General features: G+C 39.1%; 1 protein-coding gene and 1 long non-coding RNA gene across 2 annotated transcripts; one reads left to right on the top strand and one right to left on the bottom strand.

Annotated features, from left to right (window-relative positions):
• The first annotated feature begins 5,760 nt into the window (after positions 1-5,760).
• On the top strand, positions 5,761-9,104 carry LOC135627424 (uncharacterized). Its single transcript, XR_010492600.1, has 3 exons — positions 5,761-5,865; positions 8,223-8,622; positions 8,972-9,104. It is a non-coding gene; the product is annotated as an uncharacterized LOC135627424 (long non-coding RNA).
• On the bottom strand, positions 8,794-9,732 carry LOC135627423 (germin-like protein 5-1). The gene is made up of 2 exons (XM_065133524.1): positions 9,595-9,732; positions 8,794-9,505 (listed from the first exon to the last, which is right to left on the bottom strand). Exons 1-2 carry the CDS (start codon positions 9,704-9,706, stop codon positions 8,961-8,963), a joined length of 657 nt encoding a protein of 218 aa, XP_064989596.1. The 5' UTR covers positions 9,707-9,732; the 3' UTR covers positions 8,794-8,960.
• Between the last annotated feature and the right edge of the window lie 10,058 nt (positions 9,733-19,790).

Genomic DNA, 19,790 nt, shown 5'->3' with positions numbered 1-19,790 from the left:
GGGCATCGGGCCAAGAAGAGCGGGTATTGTGCCAAGGATATCGGAGTTACGGAGTCAACAAACCGATTGGGCAATAGGCTGCAGGAAAGGACGATGCGCCGAAGAATCGGACGAAGCGTCGAGGGACCAATGACATGTTGGACAACTTGGTTAATTGCTTAGGATTAATTGTCTCGATCGAAATTTTTGTTTTAAGTGTGCAGGATTAACTACGATGAAAGTAAGACATGCAGCAGGAGTTGCACCGGAGTCATGACAATGATCACGTTGGGAGTTCGAGAGCTCGACGGAAGTTCGGACAGTCATCGAAGGTTTTGCGGGAACAAATCCGAGAAGTCCAGAAGCTTGCCAAAGGAGCTTGTCGGAACTTGCCAAGTGGATCATCGCTGTCCAGGAGTTTACCGGAAGTCCGCAGGAGCATCACCGAGGGTTCATCGGATAATCGACGGAAGTTCGCCGGAAACTCGCCGGAAGAAGCGAGTGACGCACCGAAGCAAGCTGCAGAATATGTCTTAGGAAATAATCGTAGTTAGCACTTTGATTAAGTTAGAAATGGGAGGTGATCCCATTAGCTTAATCCTGGGGCAATTGGGCCCCTGAAGAACTCAAATTGGGTCGAATGGTTCAACCCATTCGGACTCAGGTTGCTGTGGGAGGTGCAACCGCCCAGGCAGGGAGGTAGCACCGCCCAAGCTATGTCTCCCAGCGAGACTGGGCGGTGCAACCGCCCCAGCCAAGAGGTGCAACCGCCCAGGGCTCAGTCTCCAAGTGAGACTGGGCGGTGCAACCTCCTCTGTCAGGAGGTAGCACCGCTAGAGCTCAAGTTTCGAGCTCTGCCAGGCGGTGCAACCTCTCCTACCAGGCGGTGCAACCTCTCCAGTCAGGAGGTGCAACCGCCTGAGCTCGGTCTTCGAGCTCTGGCAGAGCGGTGCAACTGCCCCTAACAGAGAGGTGCAACCGCCTGGGCTCAGTCCTCGAGCTCTACCAGGCGGTGCAACCTCTCCAGTCAGGAGATGCAACCGCCTGATCCCGGAATTCCGGGATTTAATCGTTTTGAGCTCCAAATTTGAACTGGGTTGGGGCCTATAAATACCCCACCCATTCAGCACTGAAAAGATATAGACCTACACCGAATTCTTGATCTTTTCTGTGATTCTAAGAGCTCAAATTTGTGTAAAGTCCAAAAGTTCTCCTCTTTCTGTTCTTCAAGTGTTGAGTTGTAATGAGAGGAGAGAAAGGTTCTGTAAGGGTTGTCTCCTGAGCCCGTCAAAAGGAGTGAAACTGTAAAAGGGCAGTTGGCCTTCGCCTATTGAAGGAAGGCCTCTAGTTGACGTCGGTGACCTCGTCGGTGGAGGAAGCCAAAAGTGGAGTAGGTCAAGACTGACCGAACCACTCTAAATCTCTGGTTTGCTTTTATTTTGAGCACTTTATCATTACTGCAAACCTCCTACATAGCTACTGCTCTCTGCGCTTTTACGAACAAGTTTCTAAGTTCTGATCTTTCCGAATCTGCATTCAGACGTAGATCGGTGTTTTCGTACGATCCTTACATTGCAGTTTACATTTACGTTTTGATTCTATTTATAACTGCAAACTGTCTTATGCGCTTTTACGAACGAGTTTCTTTGCAGTTTACATTTACGTTTCGATTCCATTTATAACTTCAAATTGCACTTAGACGCAATCTGCCCTTAGACGCAAACTGCGCTTAGACGCAAACTGCGCTTAGACGCAAACTACGCTTAGACGCAATCTGAGCTTTGACGCAAACTGCGCTTAGACGCAATCTGAGCTTAGACGCAAACTGCGCTTAGATGCAAACTGCGCTTAGACGCAATCTGCATTTAGACGCAAACTGCATTTAGATGCAAACTGCATTTAGACGCAAACTGCGTAAACTGCGCTTAGACGCAAACTGTGTTTGGACGTAAACTGCACTTAATCATAAGTAATCTTAGAATCGGCTTTTGCATCAAAATAGTTTTTATCGAACGAACGCAGCTTTCGTTTTTAATCGCTGAAAGATTTCCGCTGCACTAATTCACCCCCCCCCCCCCTCTTAGTGCTCTCGATCCTAACAGTGAATGCCAAAAGGCATGATTTCTTATTTCTTTTGAAAAACCTCTTCTTAAATAATTGAAAGAAAATCTTAGGAGATCAAATAATAAAAGATATTTAAAAAAAACTTTAAGTCAAATTTTGAAAAAGATATTCTCTTTAGTAAATCATAAAAGAAACTTAGGGGAAATTTTTTTTTCAATTCATGCATATAAAATCTTGATTTAAGAATAAGAAATCTCAAGTTATAAATTTGAAAAAATCAAGATAAAACTCATTCAAATTCAAATCGTCAAATCAAAATCATTTTCAAGAGATTCTAAGAATAAAGATGTGTTCATTAGTCTCTCCTTTTTTAAAAATCGATAAAGTAGAGAAAATATTTTAAGGAGAAAGCTTTCTTTTTTTTAGTGATTCAATTCATAAGATTGATTTCATATAAGTATACTCAAGTTTTTCGTATGAAAACTATATATCAACGTTTAAAATGGAAAGATAAAAAAGTATAACACATAATTCAAAACATATAATTTCAAATCATTATTTCAAGTCCTCATATATAAAAATCATTAAGCATGATGCAAATATTTATTTTCAAAACATTCATCACAATAAGGCAAGCCAAAGAAAACATAAAGCATATTCATCTATCATGGTTTCATTGAGCATAAGGCATTTTCAAACAAAATCAAAAATCATCAAGATACACATTATTTCTTCTTAAAAAATATACATAGGATTATCATTAGATTTAAATCTAACATTTTATTTCTTTATTATAAAATATGTAATTTTCATTATCATTTTCAAAATTACTAACATGATAAGCATGATCCTATTTTATTTTTGTATTTTTATTAAACATGCAATTTTCAAGAAAAATAATTAGTCTAAACTAAATTAAAAGTAACTCATTAAAAGTATTATGTAATTTTAAAATAATTAAGGGCATTTTGATTACCTCATCGTCGAAAGTCGTTAAGGCATAGTTTGCCACCTCGTCTTTGTTGATTTTCTCCTCATCTTCAAAGGAGCTCGATTCATCCCAAAGTTCTTCCCTCTTCTTGCATTCATAGCAAGTAGTTACGTTCTTTTTGTTCTTTAATTTTTATTTCATTAACTTTTTAAATTTCATAGTGATGAGTTCAAGTTCACCATCACTTGAGCTTATGCTCGAGTGGTCTTCAATTATTCTTAGTCTGAAATCCTTCCTGTTCTTTGGAAGGTGGTTCTCAAGTTCTTTACGTGCATTGCACGTTATTTCATAGGTCATTAGAGACCCGATAAGTTCTTCGATCAGAAAAGTATTCAAATTTTTTGATTCTTGTATAGCCGTTATTTTCAAATCTCAATTCTTAGAAAGTGATCGTAAAATCTTGTTAACGAGTTCAAAATTAGAAAAGCATTTGCTAATAGCTTTTAAACCATTGATGATATCCGTAAAACGGGTGTACATGTCAACAATGGTTTTGCTCGGCTTCATTCAAAAAAGTTCAAAATCATGCATTAAAAGATTGACTTTAGAATCTTTAACTCTAGTTGTGCCTTCGTGTGTGATTTCAAGAGTGTGCCAAATATCGAAAACCATTTCGCACATAAAAATACGATTAAACTCAGTTTTATCCAAAGTGCTAAATAAAGCATTCGTAGCTCTAGCATTTAAGGAAAACGTTTTCTTCTCCAAATCATTTCATTCTTTTATTGGAGTATAAGACCTTCGAAAACCATTTTCAACAATGTTCCATAAGTTTAAATCCAAAGAAAGCAAGAAAACTCTCATTCGAGTATTTCAATATGTATAGTCCATCCCATTGAAAAAGGGAGAATGAATGAGAGAATGACCCTCTTGAAAGCCGAAAAGAGTCATTTCTCTTGGGTGTTAAACCAAATGAGAAATACAAGGTGGCTCTGATACCAACTGTTAGGAAAAGAGTCAGCACTAAGAGGGGGGGTGAATTAGTACAGTGGTAAAAATTATATTTTTGAAAATTCTTCGTACAATGAAAACTGATTCTAAAAATATGCTTAGATTGAAAGCGTATGGAAGAGCGTAGCAAGTAATGAGAATGCAGTTTGCGGTTTAAAGTAAATTGCTCAAAGTAAAGGCAAACCATATTTTTATAGTGATTCGGTCGTTGTGACCTACATCCACTCCACTGATTCCTCTTTCGTCGAGGCCACCGGCATCAACTATCAGTCTTCCTTCAATAGGCGAAGACCAACCACCTTTTACAACTCGATTCTCCTTTTACCGGGTTTAGGAGATAACCCTTACACCCCCATTTACTCCTCTCTCAAACTATTCTAACACTAAGAACTTTTGAGAAAGAACTTTTGAGAGGAGTTCATACAAGATTGTAGCAGCGTTTCTTTCTATTTTTACTCTCAAATCTTATGTAGTTTAACCAAGGATGAGAGGGGTATTTATAGGCCTCAAGTTGATTCAAACTTGGAGCCTAAAAATATCTCATTTCAGGTTTCTTGGGTTCAGGCGGTACCACCGCCTGTGCTGGGCGGTACCACTGCCAGTATCAGTCTGACACTAACACTGCACTAGGCGGTACCACCGCCTAGACTGGCGGTACCACCGCTTGACACAATCTCGAAGATTATGCCATGATGGTGCCACTTTTTAGGTCATTGTTTAGTTCTTTCATTGAGCCTAACACAGTCCTTACATGGGCCAAATTGGCCCATAATTGGGATGGCCCAAATCCAATCCTAATTACGTGATAACTACGAAATCTAAGACATACTTAAGCTAAACAAGTCCCTAGGTCTTGGTTTCTTCCGGTGAACTTCTGAGAGTTCCAACGAGCTTCTTCAAGCAAGCTCTTGGATTTCTCTATTGGTTCCTACAGAACTTCCGACGAACGTCTGGACTTTCGACGAACTCTCGAACTCACAACGAAATCGTATCCTTGACTCCGGGACTTCATTTTGCTTCATGCCTTGTTATCGTAGTTAATCCTTTACACACAAAAGCACACTTCGATCTAGACAATTATTACTAAGCATGAATCATGTTGTCCGGTATGTCATTGATTCATCGACGCTTTGTCCGATTCTTCGTCGCATCGTCCTCTCTTGCAGCATATTACCCAATCGGCCAGTTGACCTCCACAACTCCGATATCCTTGGCACAATATCCGCTCTTCTTGGCTCGATGCCCGAATCCCTGACACGTTTTCCTCCGACCCAACATGATTCTTCCTGCTTTAATTATCTCTCCCAGATCGAAGCATCCTATGTCACTTAAAACGCAGATTAAATCATAAACACTTATCAATTGATTTCATCATCAAAATCTGAGATTCAATAAAAAGTAAAAGAAATTTACTTATCTTTACATTTAAAAAAGTGTATATGGAATATCAATTTTCTTCTCAAATACCTGATAATTATTTTGTTTTTATAAAATATATCACTAATATGTATACGATCAATAATTGGATTGGGGGGTGGTACATCGATCGATCATTATCAGACATATATATATATATATATATATATATATATATATATATATATATATATATATATATATATATATATATATGATTAAGAATAATTGTAATAGATATCTACATATTGGAGTCTTTCTTTGGTAATTACTGTACTGAGATTTGAATCCGTTAGATTTGGTGCCATGTGATCTTGGACCGTCCAAATAAAACTGTAGACCCGTCCACCAAATCCCGACGCCTATTCTCACCCATTCGTGTCTCTTCCTCCAATCGCCCGACAACTGCGACGCTGCCCTCTCGATCGCAGCCTCCGTCGGAACCACAGCCGTCGTCAAGCCGGGTAAGCCCTGTTTTCTTTTTACCATCTTTTCTTCCCCCCCCACGCCAGGAACTGCTGATTTCAAGTCTTCTCTTTGCTGTTTATGTTGTGCTGAACCTACGTTATCGACATTGAGTTTCCGATTGCGTCCGAATTTTTTCTTTTGATCTCTTATGCTATAAGTGTCTTGTGGTTTTAGATGTGAGATTATCAATTTTTGTTAGTTGAGCTTAAGTTGTGATCAGATTATTGATAACACGTTCAAGATTATGAAGAAAGTTGACATTTTTATGCGAGTATTGACCTAATATAAGATTAAGCTCTCAATTTCAAGCATCAACTGCTTGGGGGAAAGAGGAAAGGTTGGGATTGATGGCAACATCGACATCGTCATCGTATCCGCCGCCTCCGCCGTATTACTACCTTTACAACCACCCCTTTTTTATTATTCTCGTTCCATGACCCATCTTTCGAAAATACCAAAAATACCTTTCAGAAAGTTGTGACAAATGTTTCCTATCGATTGTGGGAGCCAGCACCAGTCCATTGGGTGTACCCGTCCATATGGATGGACCAATGTCCATGGTTTAGCCTTGAACACTGTTTAGTTCAACTTCCTTCTTTTCCATCTTTTGCTTCAAAAAAATCAATCAAATCAATTCTTGCTCTCCTCCCTGGTTTGGAGCTGTGATAGGGTGTCTTCCCACAAAGAAATCATGGTGCTTTTAGCTAAGACAATGTTTGAGGTAAGTGATCTTCCATATATTGTGTTTTCTCCGCCCCTTTTTTTTTTTCATTCTTTGAAAGTGTCTTTCACTTGTGTTTATAGTGTTGTGGGTTTTTATCCCCTCCGATCCAAGAGTCTTATATTGTTAGAGATGTAAATATATTTAACCTATTTCATCTTTATTTGTTTGAAGATCGTTAAAAAGACGTGTATGTTGAATGACTTAGCTTTTACAGTGTTTTTGTATTTAGTTTACGATGTTTTCTGAATAAGAAGGGAAACTCAGTAAAGTTTAAAATAGAAACCGTAAAGGCTAAATCATTAATTCATTTCCTAAGTATATTTTATGTAATCAACAACAGTTGGACATACTTGTCATCATTTATTAATATATAAACCGGAATGAAAGTATGTGTAGACTCATGAACTGTAATTGTTTAGATGTTATGTAGAGTCACGAACTGAAATGAAATTTTACAGTGTTTTTGTGTTTGACGCTTTATAAGAACACTATAACGATATACTTGAATCGCATTGTTAGAATCCCAGATGCAAATGATATCCAAGTGCAGTTGTGTATATGCTAGGTATTGTAAATACTAGAAGAATTAAGGAAAGATTGTCTATATAGTGTTTTTATGTGATATTTACAGTGTTTTAGAAATACAAATAAAAACACAGTAAACATTTTATAAAAACACTATAACAAAAAGACCAACTGTGTGCTCGCAGAGCGTCTCTTGTTATGTGAAAAGATTAATTTATCCATACCACCGTCAAACCCATTGTCATCTCTATTCAGTATCACCCTTGCACCACCTCTACCATCGCCTCACCTCCCCTCTGTCCTATCAAACCTACTATCACCTTCATGGCCCTCGCTGGGCTCGCCTCGTCCTTGCACAAGGAAGAAAGGGGCAGGGTAGCGGCCCTCGCCATGATGAAGGAGGAGGCACAACGATGCCAACCCTCACTGCCCTTGCACGAGGAAGTAGGAGGCGTGGTGGCAGCCCTTGCGTGCATGGGAGGGTCCAGTGTGGTCACCATCATCGCTTGTTGCATAGGAGTGCAGGCAATGGGACCGATGGAGGCAAACCCTCGTGAGATGAAGGAGGGGGGCGCAGTGGCGATGACCCTCATCGCCCTCACACGCAAGGGAGGATCCAGTAGGGTGACTGTCATCGCCTATTGTACAAGGGTGCAGGTGACAAGTTTGGCAAGGACCAAGGGCAAAGATAGAGGGGAGGGGAGGCTAGTCTAATGGGAGCTAGGGGCATAATGATTATTTATGAAAAAAATACTCTATAAAAATTTTTGAAAGTTGGGACGCTTTACGAGAATTTCTCAAAGATAGAGGCTTTTTCCAAGATTAAAAGTACCTAGTTCAACTCAATATAAGGATGAATCAGAGCCCTATATAGCAATACTAAACAGAACATGGAATAAGCATGCCTCTTTAATTATATATTAGAGAGCCAAGAAAAAAAAAGGGACCATCTTAATAAAAATAAAATGAAAAACTGCTGTCGAATATTCATATTTTGCCTAAACTTTCAGTCTCTAGAATCGTGTCATACAATTATCATGCCTAGTATTCGATTGAGATGATTGAAGACTGAAGCTTGAGTTACTTGAATGGTTACTTTGATAGGTGACTTCAAGGTTCATGAGCATAGGAAAATTTCCTGTCCATAGATCAGACACTTCTCTGGAGGACCAGATCCTGGTCAAAAGAATGACAAAAAATGGCTGATGCAAATTGGTGATCAATTGGCACAAAAAAATCGTGGCGGATAACGTGCTGCATCAAGGTTCCATTACAGACTGCATGAACTACTTCCAACTTGGGTCAGAAAGTATGGTGAAAGAACAAAAGAGCTTAATCAGATGTCAGTCTCTCTCTATTGGGAAATGCATAAAAGACCACCCTTTTGATGGCTTGATGATGCTCTTTATGAATAAAGCCCCCATTTGAAGTAAAGTGTTCTTATGATGGTTGTCTGAGCCCTTTCTTCTGGGATGGCCCGAGGGTAACTTAATGTAAACGCCAGGTTTGTGGTGGGGATTCACAACAAGAATCCCAGGTTTTTGTCCTTCCGTTCCATCCCAGCTTTTGATTGCTTATTAAATACTTGTAGGTTCTTCCTGTGAACTGGTATGTCTCTGTTCTTGATGTTATCAGTATGCCGGAATTTATAGGAATTTTGTTTCTGGAATAATCATCTCAGAAGGGAAAGAGAAATGTCATTTATCTGATGATTGAATGAACAATAAACAAACATTAGTGCGTTCCATCCGAATGACAGAAAAGTAATGTCAAACAAGTTTTGATCGATGATAAGTTAAAGCAGGAAGTGGCAGTAAACCCAGCTGACTTCATCTCTTGCTTTTACTTCCCAGGTGCGAGGCGGCTTTTGATCTTTTCCACCTCCTTGGATCCGATCTGGAAGGCCCGGGCGAGGACGTAGTCGGGCACCGGCGGGGTAGCTGCGAAGAGTGCAACGGCGATGGACTGGGTGCCAGGAAGCTGGCTGTTGAAGGCGGCGATGACGGCGGCAGGAGCGGCACCGTTGTTCTTCTGGAAGTGAACGAGCCCCCTGGGAAAGACGAACACCTCGCCCTTGGTAATGGTCTTGGCTATCAGCTTGTTGGCAGTGGTGATGAAGCCGACGTCGAGGGTGCCGTCGAGGACGAAGACGACCTCGGTGGCACGAGGGTGGGTGTGGGGCGGGTTCAGCCCGCCGGGGGCGTAGTCAACGCGCGATAGGGAGACGCCGAGCGTGTTCAGCCCGGGGATCTTCTCGACGTTGGCGGCCGTCACCAGGGTGCCCATGGTGTTGTTGGTGGCGCCGGCCGTCGCCAGCCCCTTGAAGAAGAAGTCCGCCTCTGTGACTTTTGCCGCAGGCTTGCATGCGAAGCCATTCAACTTGACGTCTGCAGTAGCGATCAGCTTATAAGAGCAGGAACACGCCATGATCATACACGAGAAGAGATCATGAAAGGGGGGCGAAGTGTGATGTTACCCGAGTTAAGATCTGCTACGCAGATGTCTTGGAGCTGGTCAGGATCTGCGACAAGGCAGGGAGGGAGGACGAGGAAGAGGGAGAAGAGGACGAGGAGGGAAAACGTGGCCATAGCTGGTGACTTGCGTTTTAGGCTGTGGAGGGTAAATAGATGGGTGTAGAAGGCACGAGAAGGGTGACAAGGGAGATGGTATTTATAGGAAGAGGGTTGAAGTGGTACTGAAGGAATGAAACGGTCCTTGGCAAGCTGTGATGGTATGATACCGAAGGCATGAAATGAGCCTCGAACGAAAAAAAGAAAAAGGGAGGTGGTGGCAATTAAATAAGCAACGAAGAAATCCAAAAAATATTAATAGGAAGAGGCACTATGGGACTGTGCTAGACCACCATCTAATAATGGTTTAATGATCATCTTGGATTAAGAGGGTTGGGGATTTTTTATTTTTTTTTTACTTTAAGGATAAGTGATTAGGATCAGATTTGTTTAAAGATGATAGTATTATTGTGTCACGTTCTTTGTTAGGATTGTCTTTAAGGCATCCAAACGATACCTGCATGTAAAGGGTCAATGTAGAATTTAACCTTGTGTAGTCTAACAAGGGTCTGAACATTATATTGAAAAACAAAGTGAGTCAAAACAAAAAGAGACGAGAAAATTAACATTGTAAGCGAAAAAATAAAATAAAAAATAAAAAAAATTTTAGGTTACGAGCCAAACTTAAATATGTATAATCCGATTTAGTTATATGGGGTTGTACTCTCACCTATCTCTTATTATCTCACCAATTAAAAGTTTTTTTTTATTTTATTTTCAATTGAAAGTCGTCAAATAGATCAAGCTAAACGTGACTCAGCAGCAAACTAGGATTAATTTGATTAGCCAAAAGAGAAAGAAGGTGTTATTCATGGATTATTTCGCAAATCGATCCATGTCATTTAGCGATTTACACAAGGCAATCATAGAGCTTTACATTTAGCGTCTCAGGTCAAGGTTGGTCTCATAGCAACGTGGCTTCTCATGACCTGGGTTATTAGCAAAGGTGTCTTACTGATCCAACTCTGATTTGGTAGCGACCCTTATTGATGGGTGTGATATGCTATTTTCTGCTGTAAATGGTTCGCGTGTATATGCAAATTCAAATTTTAGTTCCATATGGGAATTAAGCAACGACTTGAATTAATTTGTAAAGAGTATTACTCTTGATTTGGGCTTAAGCGTTTTATAAAGAGTATTATTGTTGAATTGTTTTGCATCAAATTTCTTGTATAATAAGAATTTAAGTATATAAAAACTTATTGTGAGAAACTCACGTTTTTTTGTTTTCGTTTTAATTCTATATGAATCATATATTGTTGGGAGGGTTATGATTTCTTATAGATTAACATCTAACCATCGTAAACTCTTTCGGTCTTTATTAACAAATTTTACACAAATTGTCTCTCAAATAAGAAATAGACTAGATTATCCTTTCTCGCATAAGGAAAAATTATACTTACATCTACGTGCTTTTAAACTTTTCTCAACCGGTCTCTTATGGTATTTGGATTCAAGCTAGAAATTCTCAATTTTTTCAAGTAATCGCATTTGAAAACTTTCCTAGTTCCGATGTGATAAAATAAGCCACAAAATCAATAGTTGGGAGTTCTCCCTATCCCCTCGGCCTTCATTGAACCTAGGGTTTCCACCAAGATAATGAAGGTTGAGAATGACCTTCTTTATAGGCCTTAGATTTGGATTCAAAGGCATGCTAAACCCAAACCAGTTAACACCAACCAACATCTCCAAGACTAAGATAAAAAGGTCTCTTTTAACCCATTAAGTCATACCCCTCCTCCAAGATGGGTTAAGCTAGTTCATACCCATCCTATATGACCCAAGCTCTGGTCAAGAAGTGACCTAGGTCCCACAACTTATTTCCAATACGATATCCTTTTCAAGAAAATTTTTTAATGCAGCCAGCTCCTTTGTTGCCCTGCTTGCCACTTCTCTATTGATGCTAGGCCATTGAGGGTCAGGCCGACAAATTAATGTCGCCACTCTCTCAAGCCTCCCAACATGCAACTCATACTTGGGAATAGCCTCAGTCAGGCAAATCCCATCCTACTTCCCTGCTTCCTTTCTCGAGAAACCTTAATCACTTGTTCACTAATCTTGTGACCCTAACCACCTCTTGGGCCAACCCTTTTAAGGAGACGATGGAAATAAAGATAGGCAACTTGATGTTACTAAAGGTCACATTTTCAAGATCTAACAATAACTGAATCTAAAGGTTGATATGGACATCGAAGAGGTTTCCTTAGCCTATGAGGAACAATAGAGTAGCTTGTATGGTAAGTTCCTAAGTAAGATTCCTCTTCTAGACTTGTTTAAGTCCCTTCTCCCAAAAATCTAGGGTTTACTAGTGGTATAAGAGGTTTTTGATATGGACACAGGGTTTTTTTACTTACGTTTTAATTTCATATAAGAGATTAATCATATAATGTTGGGAGGGCTATGGTTCCTTAGAGATCAACATCTAACTCTCATCTCTAGGAAACTCTAATTTTAGCCACTATTAGAAAAAAATGAGTCCATTCCCCATCTCTCTCTAGAGTTCCTTCAACTAAGTCATTAGACACAAATTACCTCTCAAATAAGTATATTCCTGAAATAGACCAGGTTATTGTCTCTTGCATAAGAGAAAAGTAGTTTATTATCTCTTGCATCTATATACTTCTAAATATTTCTCAATCGGTCTCGTAGGATATTTATTTGGATTCAAGTTGAATATTCTTATTTTTTTTTAAATAATCACATTCGAAAATCACCCCAATATGAGTTTCCAATATGACAAAGTAGGCCACATAACTAGTAGTTATAAGTTCTCTCCATCCCCTCTGACTTCCTTGTCATCCCAGACAGAACCTAGGGTATCTATCGAGATGCTTAAGGTTGGGTATGATCTCCTTTGTAGGCTTTAACTTCGGATTCAAAGGTGTGTTAAACCCAAACCAGTTAAGACTAATTGACATCTCTAAGATAAAGGTAAAAATGTCTCTTTAAACCTACCAAGCCACACCCTCTAGTCAGGTTCAATCAGTTCATACCCATCTCATGTCTAACCCAAGCCCAGGTGACCTAGGTCCCATTAGTTATTTCCAAAAATTATCTTTTTCAAGAAAGATTTTTAATGCAACCAGCTTTTATGTTGTCTTTCCTACCACTCCTCTACCAATGTTTGCCGATGTGTCGTTGGTGATTTCATATGTCGTTGAGGGTCAAGCTGACAAGTTATTGTTGTCACTCTCTTAGGCCTCCTAGCATGTCATGTGTGCCTAGGGGTCACCTAGGCGAGGCAAATCTCGCTCTACTTCCCTAATTTCTTCCTCAATAGATCTTAATTATCCATTGATTGCTACTGCGACACTACCTATCACTTAAGCCAACCTTTACAAGAAGATGACAAAAAACAAGGATGAGCAACCAATGCTACTATAAAAGATCACATTTTCAAGATCCAACGATAATTGACTCTGTAGATTAATTTGGACATCAAGGCATATTCTTGAAAATAAATTATTTTACCCTCTCTCACACAATTGGAAAGTATTTCTACATCTATGTGCTTCTAAACCTTTCTCAACTAGTCCCTCAGGGCATTTGGATTCAAGTTGGATATTCTCAATTTTTTCAAACAATCACTTTCTAAAATCTCCCCAATATTAGCTTCCGATATGACCAAGTGAGCTACAAAACTAGTAATTGTTAGTTCTCTCTCATCCCCTTGGCCTTACTCATTATTCTCACTAGAACTTAGGGTTTCCACTAAGATGTTAAAGGTTAGGTATGACCTCCTTTATGGGCCTTCCATTCGAGTTCAAAGGCGTACTAAACCCAAACATATTAAGACCAACCCACAACTCTAAAATAAAGGTAAAAATATTTTTTTCAACCCATCAAATCACACCCCTCCACTTGTTTAGCTCATCCAATTCATATTTGTCCTATATTCGACCCAAGCCCTAGTCAAGAGGCGACTCAAGTCCCACCTCTTGTTTCCAATGCAGTGTTCTCTTCAAGGAAAGTTTTTAATCCAACAAGTTCCTTTGTTGCCTTAGCTACTATTTCTCGATCGATGGCTTCCACTCTATCATTAGTGAGATCGAAGGTTGTTGAGGTTAGGCCGGTAAGTTAATGTCATAACTCTTTCATGCCTTCCAGCATCCCATGTGTGCATGAGAGTTGCCTTGGTGAGGCCAATCCCACCCCACTTCCCTTCCTCCTTCCTTAGAAAACCATAATCATCCTTCGATTACTACTATGACTCTACCCATCTCCTAAAATAACCTTTTCAAAAAGGCAATAGGAAATAAGGATGGACAACTTGATGCTGCCATAGAAGGTCAACTAATCAAGATCCAATGATAATCGAATCTGAATATTAACTTAGATATCAAAAAGGTTTCCTCAGGAGGAAGGGCAAACTAGCCTCTATGGTAAGTTCCTAAGTAGGATTCTTTCTTTGGACTTGCTTAAGTCCTTTCTTCTAAAAATCTGCGCTTTATTAGCAGGGTATAAGATTATTGACATGGTTGAAGGGTTTTATTGCTTTCATTTCAATTCTATAAAGGAGATGAATCATGTACTATTGGGAGGGCTATGGTTCCTTAGAGGTTGTCCTCTAGCCCTCAATTCTTGGAAATCCTCATTTTTAGTTGTTATTAAAAAATTTGAATTCATTCCAACATAGCTATAATTCTCTGTCTTCCCTAGGAGCTCCTTTAACTTAGTCTCCTTACACAAATTGCCTCCTAAATAAGTACATTCATGAAAATTGACTAGGTTATCTTCTCTCAAATAAGAAGAAAGTATGCATGCATCTATGTACTTCTAAACCTTTCTTAATCGGCCCCTTAGAGGATTTGGATTCAACTTGGATATTCTTAATTTTTTCAAACAACCACATTTAAAAATCTCACAAATATTTACTTTCAATGTAGTAAAATGGACCCTAGAATCAGTAGTTATGAGTTATCCTCATCCTCGTCGGATGTAGGGTTTTCACCAAGATGCTAAAGGTTAGGGATGGCCTCCTCTATAGTCATTAGGTCCAGGTTGAAAGGCATGCTAAACCCAAACCCATTAAGACTAACCCATATCTTCAAAACAAAGGTTAAAAGTTCTCTTTCAACCTACCAAGTCACATCTCTTCTCTTGGTCGAGTTCAACCCATCGCTTATTCAACCCAAGCCCTAGTTAGGAGGCAACCTTGGTCTCACTGCTTGTTCCCAAGATGATGTCTACTTAAAGTAGGTTTTTAATCCAATCATCTCCTCTATTACCTCATTTACCACTCCTTTACCGATGCTTACCACTATGTCATTGGTGAGCTTGAAGACTATTGAGGTTCAGGCTGGCAAGTTAATGTCACAACTCTCTTATGCCTTATCAATGTACTTGGGAGTGGCCTTAGTGAGGCAAATCCCATCTCACTTTCTCACATCTTTCTTGGAAAACCCTAGTCATCTGTTTACCACTATTACGATCCTACCCTCTTCCTAGGCTAACCTTTTGAAGAAGACAATAGGAAATAAGAATGAGTAACTTGATGCTATCATATAAAATCATCTTTTCAAGATCCAAATACAATCGAATCTGAAGATTAATATGGACAATAAAAAGGTTTTTTCGAGAAGGCATATTAGCCTCTACAGAAAATCAAAATTTATTGGTAGGGCATGAGGTTATTAACATGATCAGAGGACTTTTTTTTTTTTTTTTTGCTTCTTTTTAACATGAGATTATTGATGAGATTATTGACTCGCTGTATAAGCTATAGCGAGTCCCATTTAAGACTAAGGCTTCAATGCACATTTTAGTAGTAGTTGTTGAGGTTGACCGTGAGATGATCTTAGACAATAGGCACAAGCTTAGCTACTTACCCCGTTTGACTTCTTATTTCTGTGATTGGATTTGAGCAAGTTGCTTCCCCTATTGAATTGTTCTTCTGATTAACTTTTGGTTGATCCCAAAAATACTCAATGAGTACGAGTCCGAAACGATCATTGGCATTAGGAGAACTACTTTAATTGGACACTAATTTCTACCACATGGAAAAGCTCTTTAATTTGCACACACAGTCTCATCGTTTACTACAGGGGATGACTTGGGTTTTGATCGAATCAAGCGGCACAGCCCTTAGGATTACTAGTATATATATATATATATATATATATATATATATATATATATATATATAGAGAGAGAGAGAGAGAGAGAGAGAGAGAGAGAGAGAGAGAGAGAGAGAGGTGGTTCGACTGCAGTGGATGAAGCTGGGCTACAATATGATGAAGGTTGGTTGGTGGCTAAACCATCCCCATGCATGCCAAAGAACGCGGATCGATCGATCTGTGTTTTCTTTTGGTCTCATAATGATTTGGAATCCAATGCAGAAGTTCGTGTTGAGGATGAGCATCATGTGCAGCAAGTGCAGGATCTGCATCATGTCCACCATCTCCAAGTTCGACGGTAAGCAGCGAGACGTACGCCATGGAAGCAAACTACTTAACACCAAGGTTCTGTTTCCTTGTCGATCCATTGCCTAATTACTCTGGGGGGTGTGTTTCCAAGGGTTGTGTCGGTAGCCATGGACGCGGAGAAGAGCACGGTGACGGTGGTGGGGGACGTCGATGTGGTGCTCGTCGTGAAGGCCCTGAGGAAGGCGAAGAGGCCGGTGGCGGTCGTGAACCCGACAAGGAGGAGAAGAAGGAGGAGGAGGATAAGCAGGAGGAAAGCAAACCTTTGCCTGCATGTTGCAGCACTTGCAATTCTGTGGTTGTGTGGTATGATGAGCCAAATGTGTGCAGGATTCTCTAAAGAGCAACTGCAGAAGTTGACCTTCCTGCTGATTCTGCTTGTGTATTTCAATTTCCACCTAAATGTCCGATGTTAAGGTGTTGAATTCGTGCTTCGTTGTAGATGCATACCACTACAGATTTGAGCAAATACAATGCTATGTTATCATCTTAGAGAAGCAGAATTTACAGCAAACTAATGCATGTAATATGATTTCGGCTTCTCTGTGCATGGATGGATTTCATGATCACTGCAGTCATCTACCTCTAAACAGAAGCATTTAATTAGCAAGGTTTGTAATATGAGAATGGAAAGCAAAGGACTAAACTTGTCTTGACCTAACAACAATAGCAAGAGAAGAAGACGAGAGTACCTGAGGAACCTAAAGGAGTCTCTTGGAATAAATTGGAGATATTTTTTTTTTTACTTTCGCACTTTACTTGACATGTTCTAATGGTCAACGCCCATGTGATGAGAGGTGATAACATTATCTATATACGTAACATGATTCTTCCATCAAGATCTAATTTCTATATATTTTCTATATACTTGGGAGTATAATCTTAGTGCCCATGGTCTTGTTAGCCTGAGAAAATATCAATATATTCTATTTCTTTGATTTGTAGCTGATCCTTTAGCTGCTCAATTTATAGACTTAAAATTCTCTTACACACAAATATTTCTAAAAGAGAAAGTACAATGATTTATGGAGGGATATTCTACAAATTAGAGAGAATAATCATGTCTCATTTATAGGAATCATATAAACAAAAAGTCATTTAAAAGAATTTGATTGTGAAGTAATCATATAGTAAGAGATTAAAAGGAAAAGAGATCTATCTCATAATTCATCTTCCAATCTTAGTTCTGCTCTTTTATTTTTTTTCGTTCATTATCTTGAAGTTTGTGAGAACACAGGTGAAAAAAAAAAGAAGAAGGAACTACTTCTTCCATCATAGTTTGACAAAGTCCAGCCCAGACTACTGCCTATGCGAAGTAAGTGCCGAGCAAGACGATAATAAATGTCGCATCTAATACAATAGTCAACTTGCTCACCTCCCTCTCACCTCTGACTTTTTATTAGTTCATTGGTGTGTCGAAGTCAAATGCAAAAAAAAAAAGGCCTTCTTATATTTGAGTTTAAGCTGCTTTGTGTCTTGATCCGCTCTGATAAGATAAATGAGACATTAATTTTTGAGTCTAAACCAATGATTCAAAATGCTTAAGTGTAACTTAATGATAATAAATCTAATTTAATTCTCATCCACTGTAAATGCACTGTATCAAGTCTCATCCACTATCAATGACTTGGTCATTTGAGAGCCTAAGTGCCTGGGGGCAGCATCCGCTCCAAAAGGCCATTTGTTAGATTGTAGCAAAATGAGTCAACCATTAGAGCCAGTTCTGTGCTTAGTCTTCTCCGGTTTAAGTAGTTGTTACTTGATTTTGAAGTCAATTATCACCCGCAGCAAAAAATAGTCAACCTTTACAGGCAGCTTAGTGCTTCCTCTTCTCTGTTTCAGTGATTCTTTGGGCTCCAAAGTCAACCCATTGGCTGCCTTCTTCTCCAATTATTTTGGTCGAGGTCATGGATTCAGAAAATATGACATTATACTCTGATCTGTATGAACTAGAAAAATACGCATAACATATATCTTACAGACATCTAAACTTATATCGAATTTACCTTCTTTTTTCTATTTGAATTAGGCTTGGAATTGAATTTGGGTGGGCATCAATTCGATGCTAACCCAAATAAGATTGGGTCCAGCTTGAAAATAATGTCATATTGGAATTGGTCAAACTTATCCCTTTGCAATCTCCAGTTAAGGCTTCATTTCAAGCTACATGAGTGTAGGGCAGTAGCTAACGTCAATATGCAGTAGCTAAATATAATACTCTCAGAAACATACCTTAACCCAGCAAACAACTGCTGCTTTTCTACTGTTTCAAGTTGATTTCTGATGGACTTCTATTGTGTTATTGCTGACAATCATTATTCTGAATATTAATGTTTGCACCTGTCACTAGAATATGTTATTACCCATATGAATAATAATTATCATGAATCTTGGCATCTGCTGATCATTACGCTGTTATTTTCATCTCTTGGGGACTATCTATTTATGCTCTCCTACCAAAGACTCCAGCAATGGTGATTTGTTCTCTTCCTGCTACCATAATTCATGGTGCACATGGTTTTTGCTATCCTGCACGTCATTAGAAATGTTTCTGGACTTGCAATTTGGGTCTATTCTTCTAGATGAGGGGATGAGAAAGATAGCAGGTTTACATCTCTTTCATTGAAATATACCAAGCAGAAGTCATCCCAAAATGTAGAGTTTGAGTTCTGTGCATCTTACTTCCTTTTGTCTAAGCGTTCATAGAATCTCGAGTACAAATCAAATCATATGTTGGTAAATGTCAATCCCTTGCATGAAGCGTTTCATATGTAGATTCCAATTTACTGGCCACAAGTCAGCAAATGTCTCCATGAGTATATTGTGAAGATGGAACAAACCTTGCACTGAGTTGTGGTTTTTCCTTAAATTGTTTGATTTTTGATGATCTTGTCGTTAGCTTTGTAAAAGGAGAAAAAACTATATATCATTACATCGGACCAATGATTAAATTAGATTTTTAAAAAAAGTTCAAATTAGCATCCCTGTTAGATCTATCTATAAGTTGGCCATTTTTGGACCGCAAAACCAACTGCAACATAAACAAAATCAACAAAGTCAAAAATATCAAAGTTTGAGGTCTTTCTTTTATCTCTTCTCGGATCGCTAACATTAATTATTTCATAGGGTAAGTTCAAAATTTGTCTTTTTCTCTCGTTAACTTGCCATTGCAATCTTAAGTAGTTGATAGGCACTCTGCTAATGTTGTTGCAGTTCTTGACTGTTTATGGAAGAGGATCATAGTTAGTTATCATCTTTTCAACAGGGCTTTACATTCTAAGATTACTCTCACTAAGACATTTATCTATCGCTTATCTTTACGGGAGAAGAAGAATATGAAGATAACTGGTTCGTGTCCCAGTATGGATTACAATTTCAAGAACTCATGCTAACTACTACTCTTACTCGTCATCATCACCTCATCATGCCATTATCAATGCCTTTGAGCTTCTACTAAGCTGCATGCTATGTTGTGTTTGCATTAGGACACAGGAGCAATCCTCTACTTGATCCTTAATTTCTGCAGGTTTTATTCCTGTCATGGGCTATGTTACTCATCTGTCTCCTCTCTCCCTCTCTCTCTCTCTGTTCTTCATGATGTCCCCAATGCAGCCTCTCTCCAGATGTTGAACATGTTTAATTACATGACTCGGAAGAAAGGAAGAAAGCTGGAAATGTTG

The sequence above is a fragment of the Musa acuminata genome, chromosome BXJ2-11, assembly GCF_036884655.1.
Source record: "Musa acuminata AAA Group cultivar baxijiao chromosome BXJ2-11, Cavendish_Baxijiao_AAA, whole genome shotgun sequence".
NCBI lineage: Eukaryota > Viridiplantae > Streptophyta > Magnoliopsida > Zingiberales > Musaceae > Musa > Musa acuminata.
The sequence above is the reverse complement of the archived record's forward strand: the minus strand, read 5'-3'. Positions and strand labels throughout refer to the sequence as shown.

Coding starts and splice junctions, on each gene's coding strand:
- LOC135627423 (XM_065133524.1), bottom strand. CDS start 9,706: ATGGCCACGTTTTCCCTCCTCGTCCTCTTCTCCCTCTTCCTCGTCCTC. Junction 9,506..9,594: donor CGTAGCAGATCTTAACTCGG/GTAACATCACAC, acceptor TCGCTACTGCAG/ACGTCAAGTTGAATGGCTTC.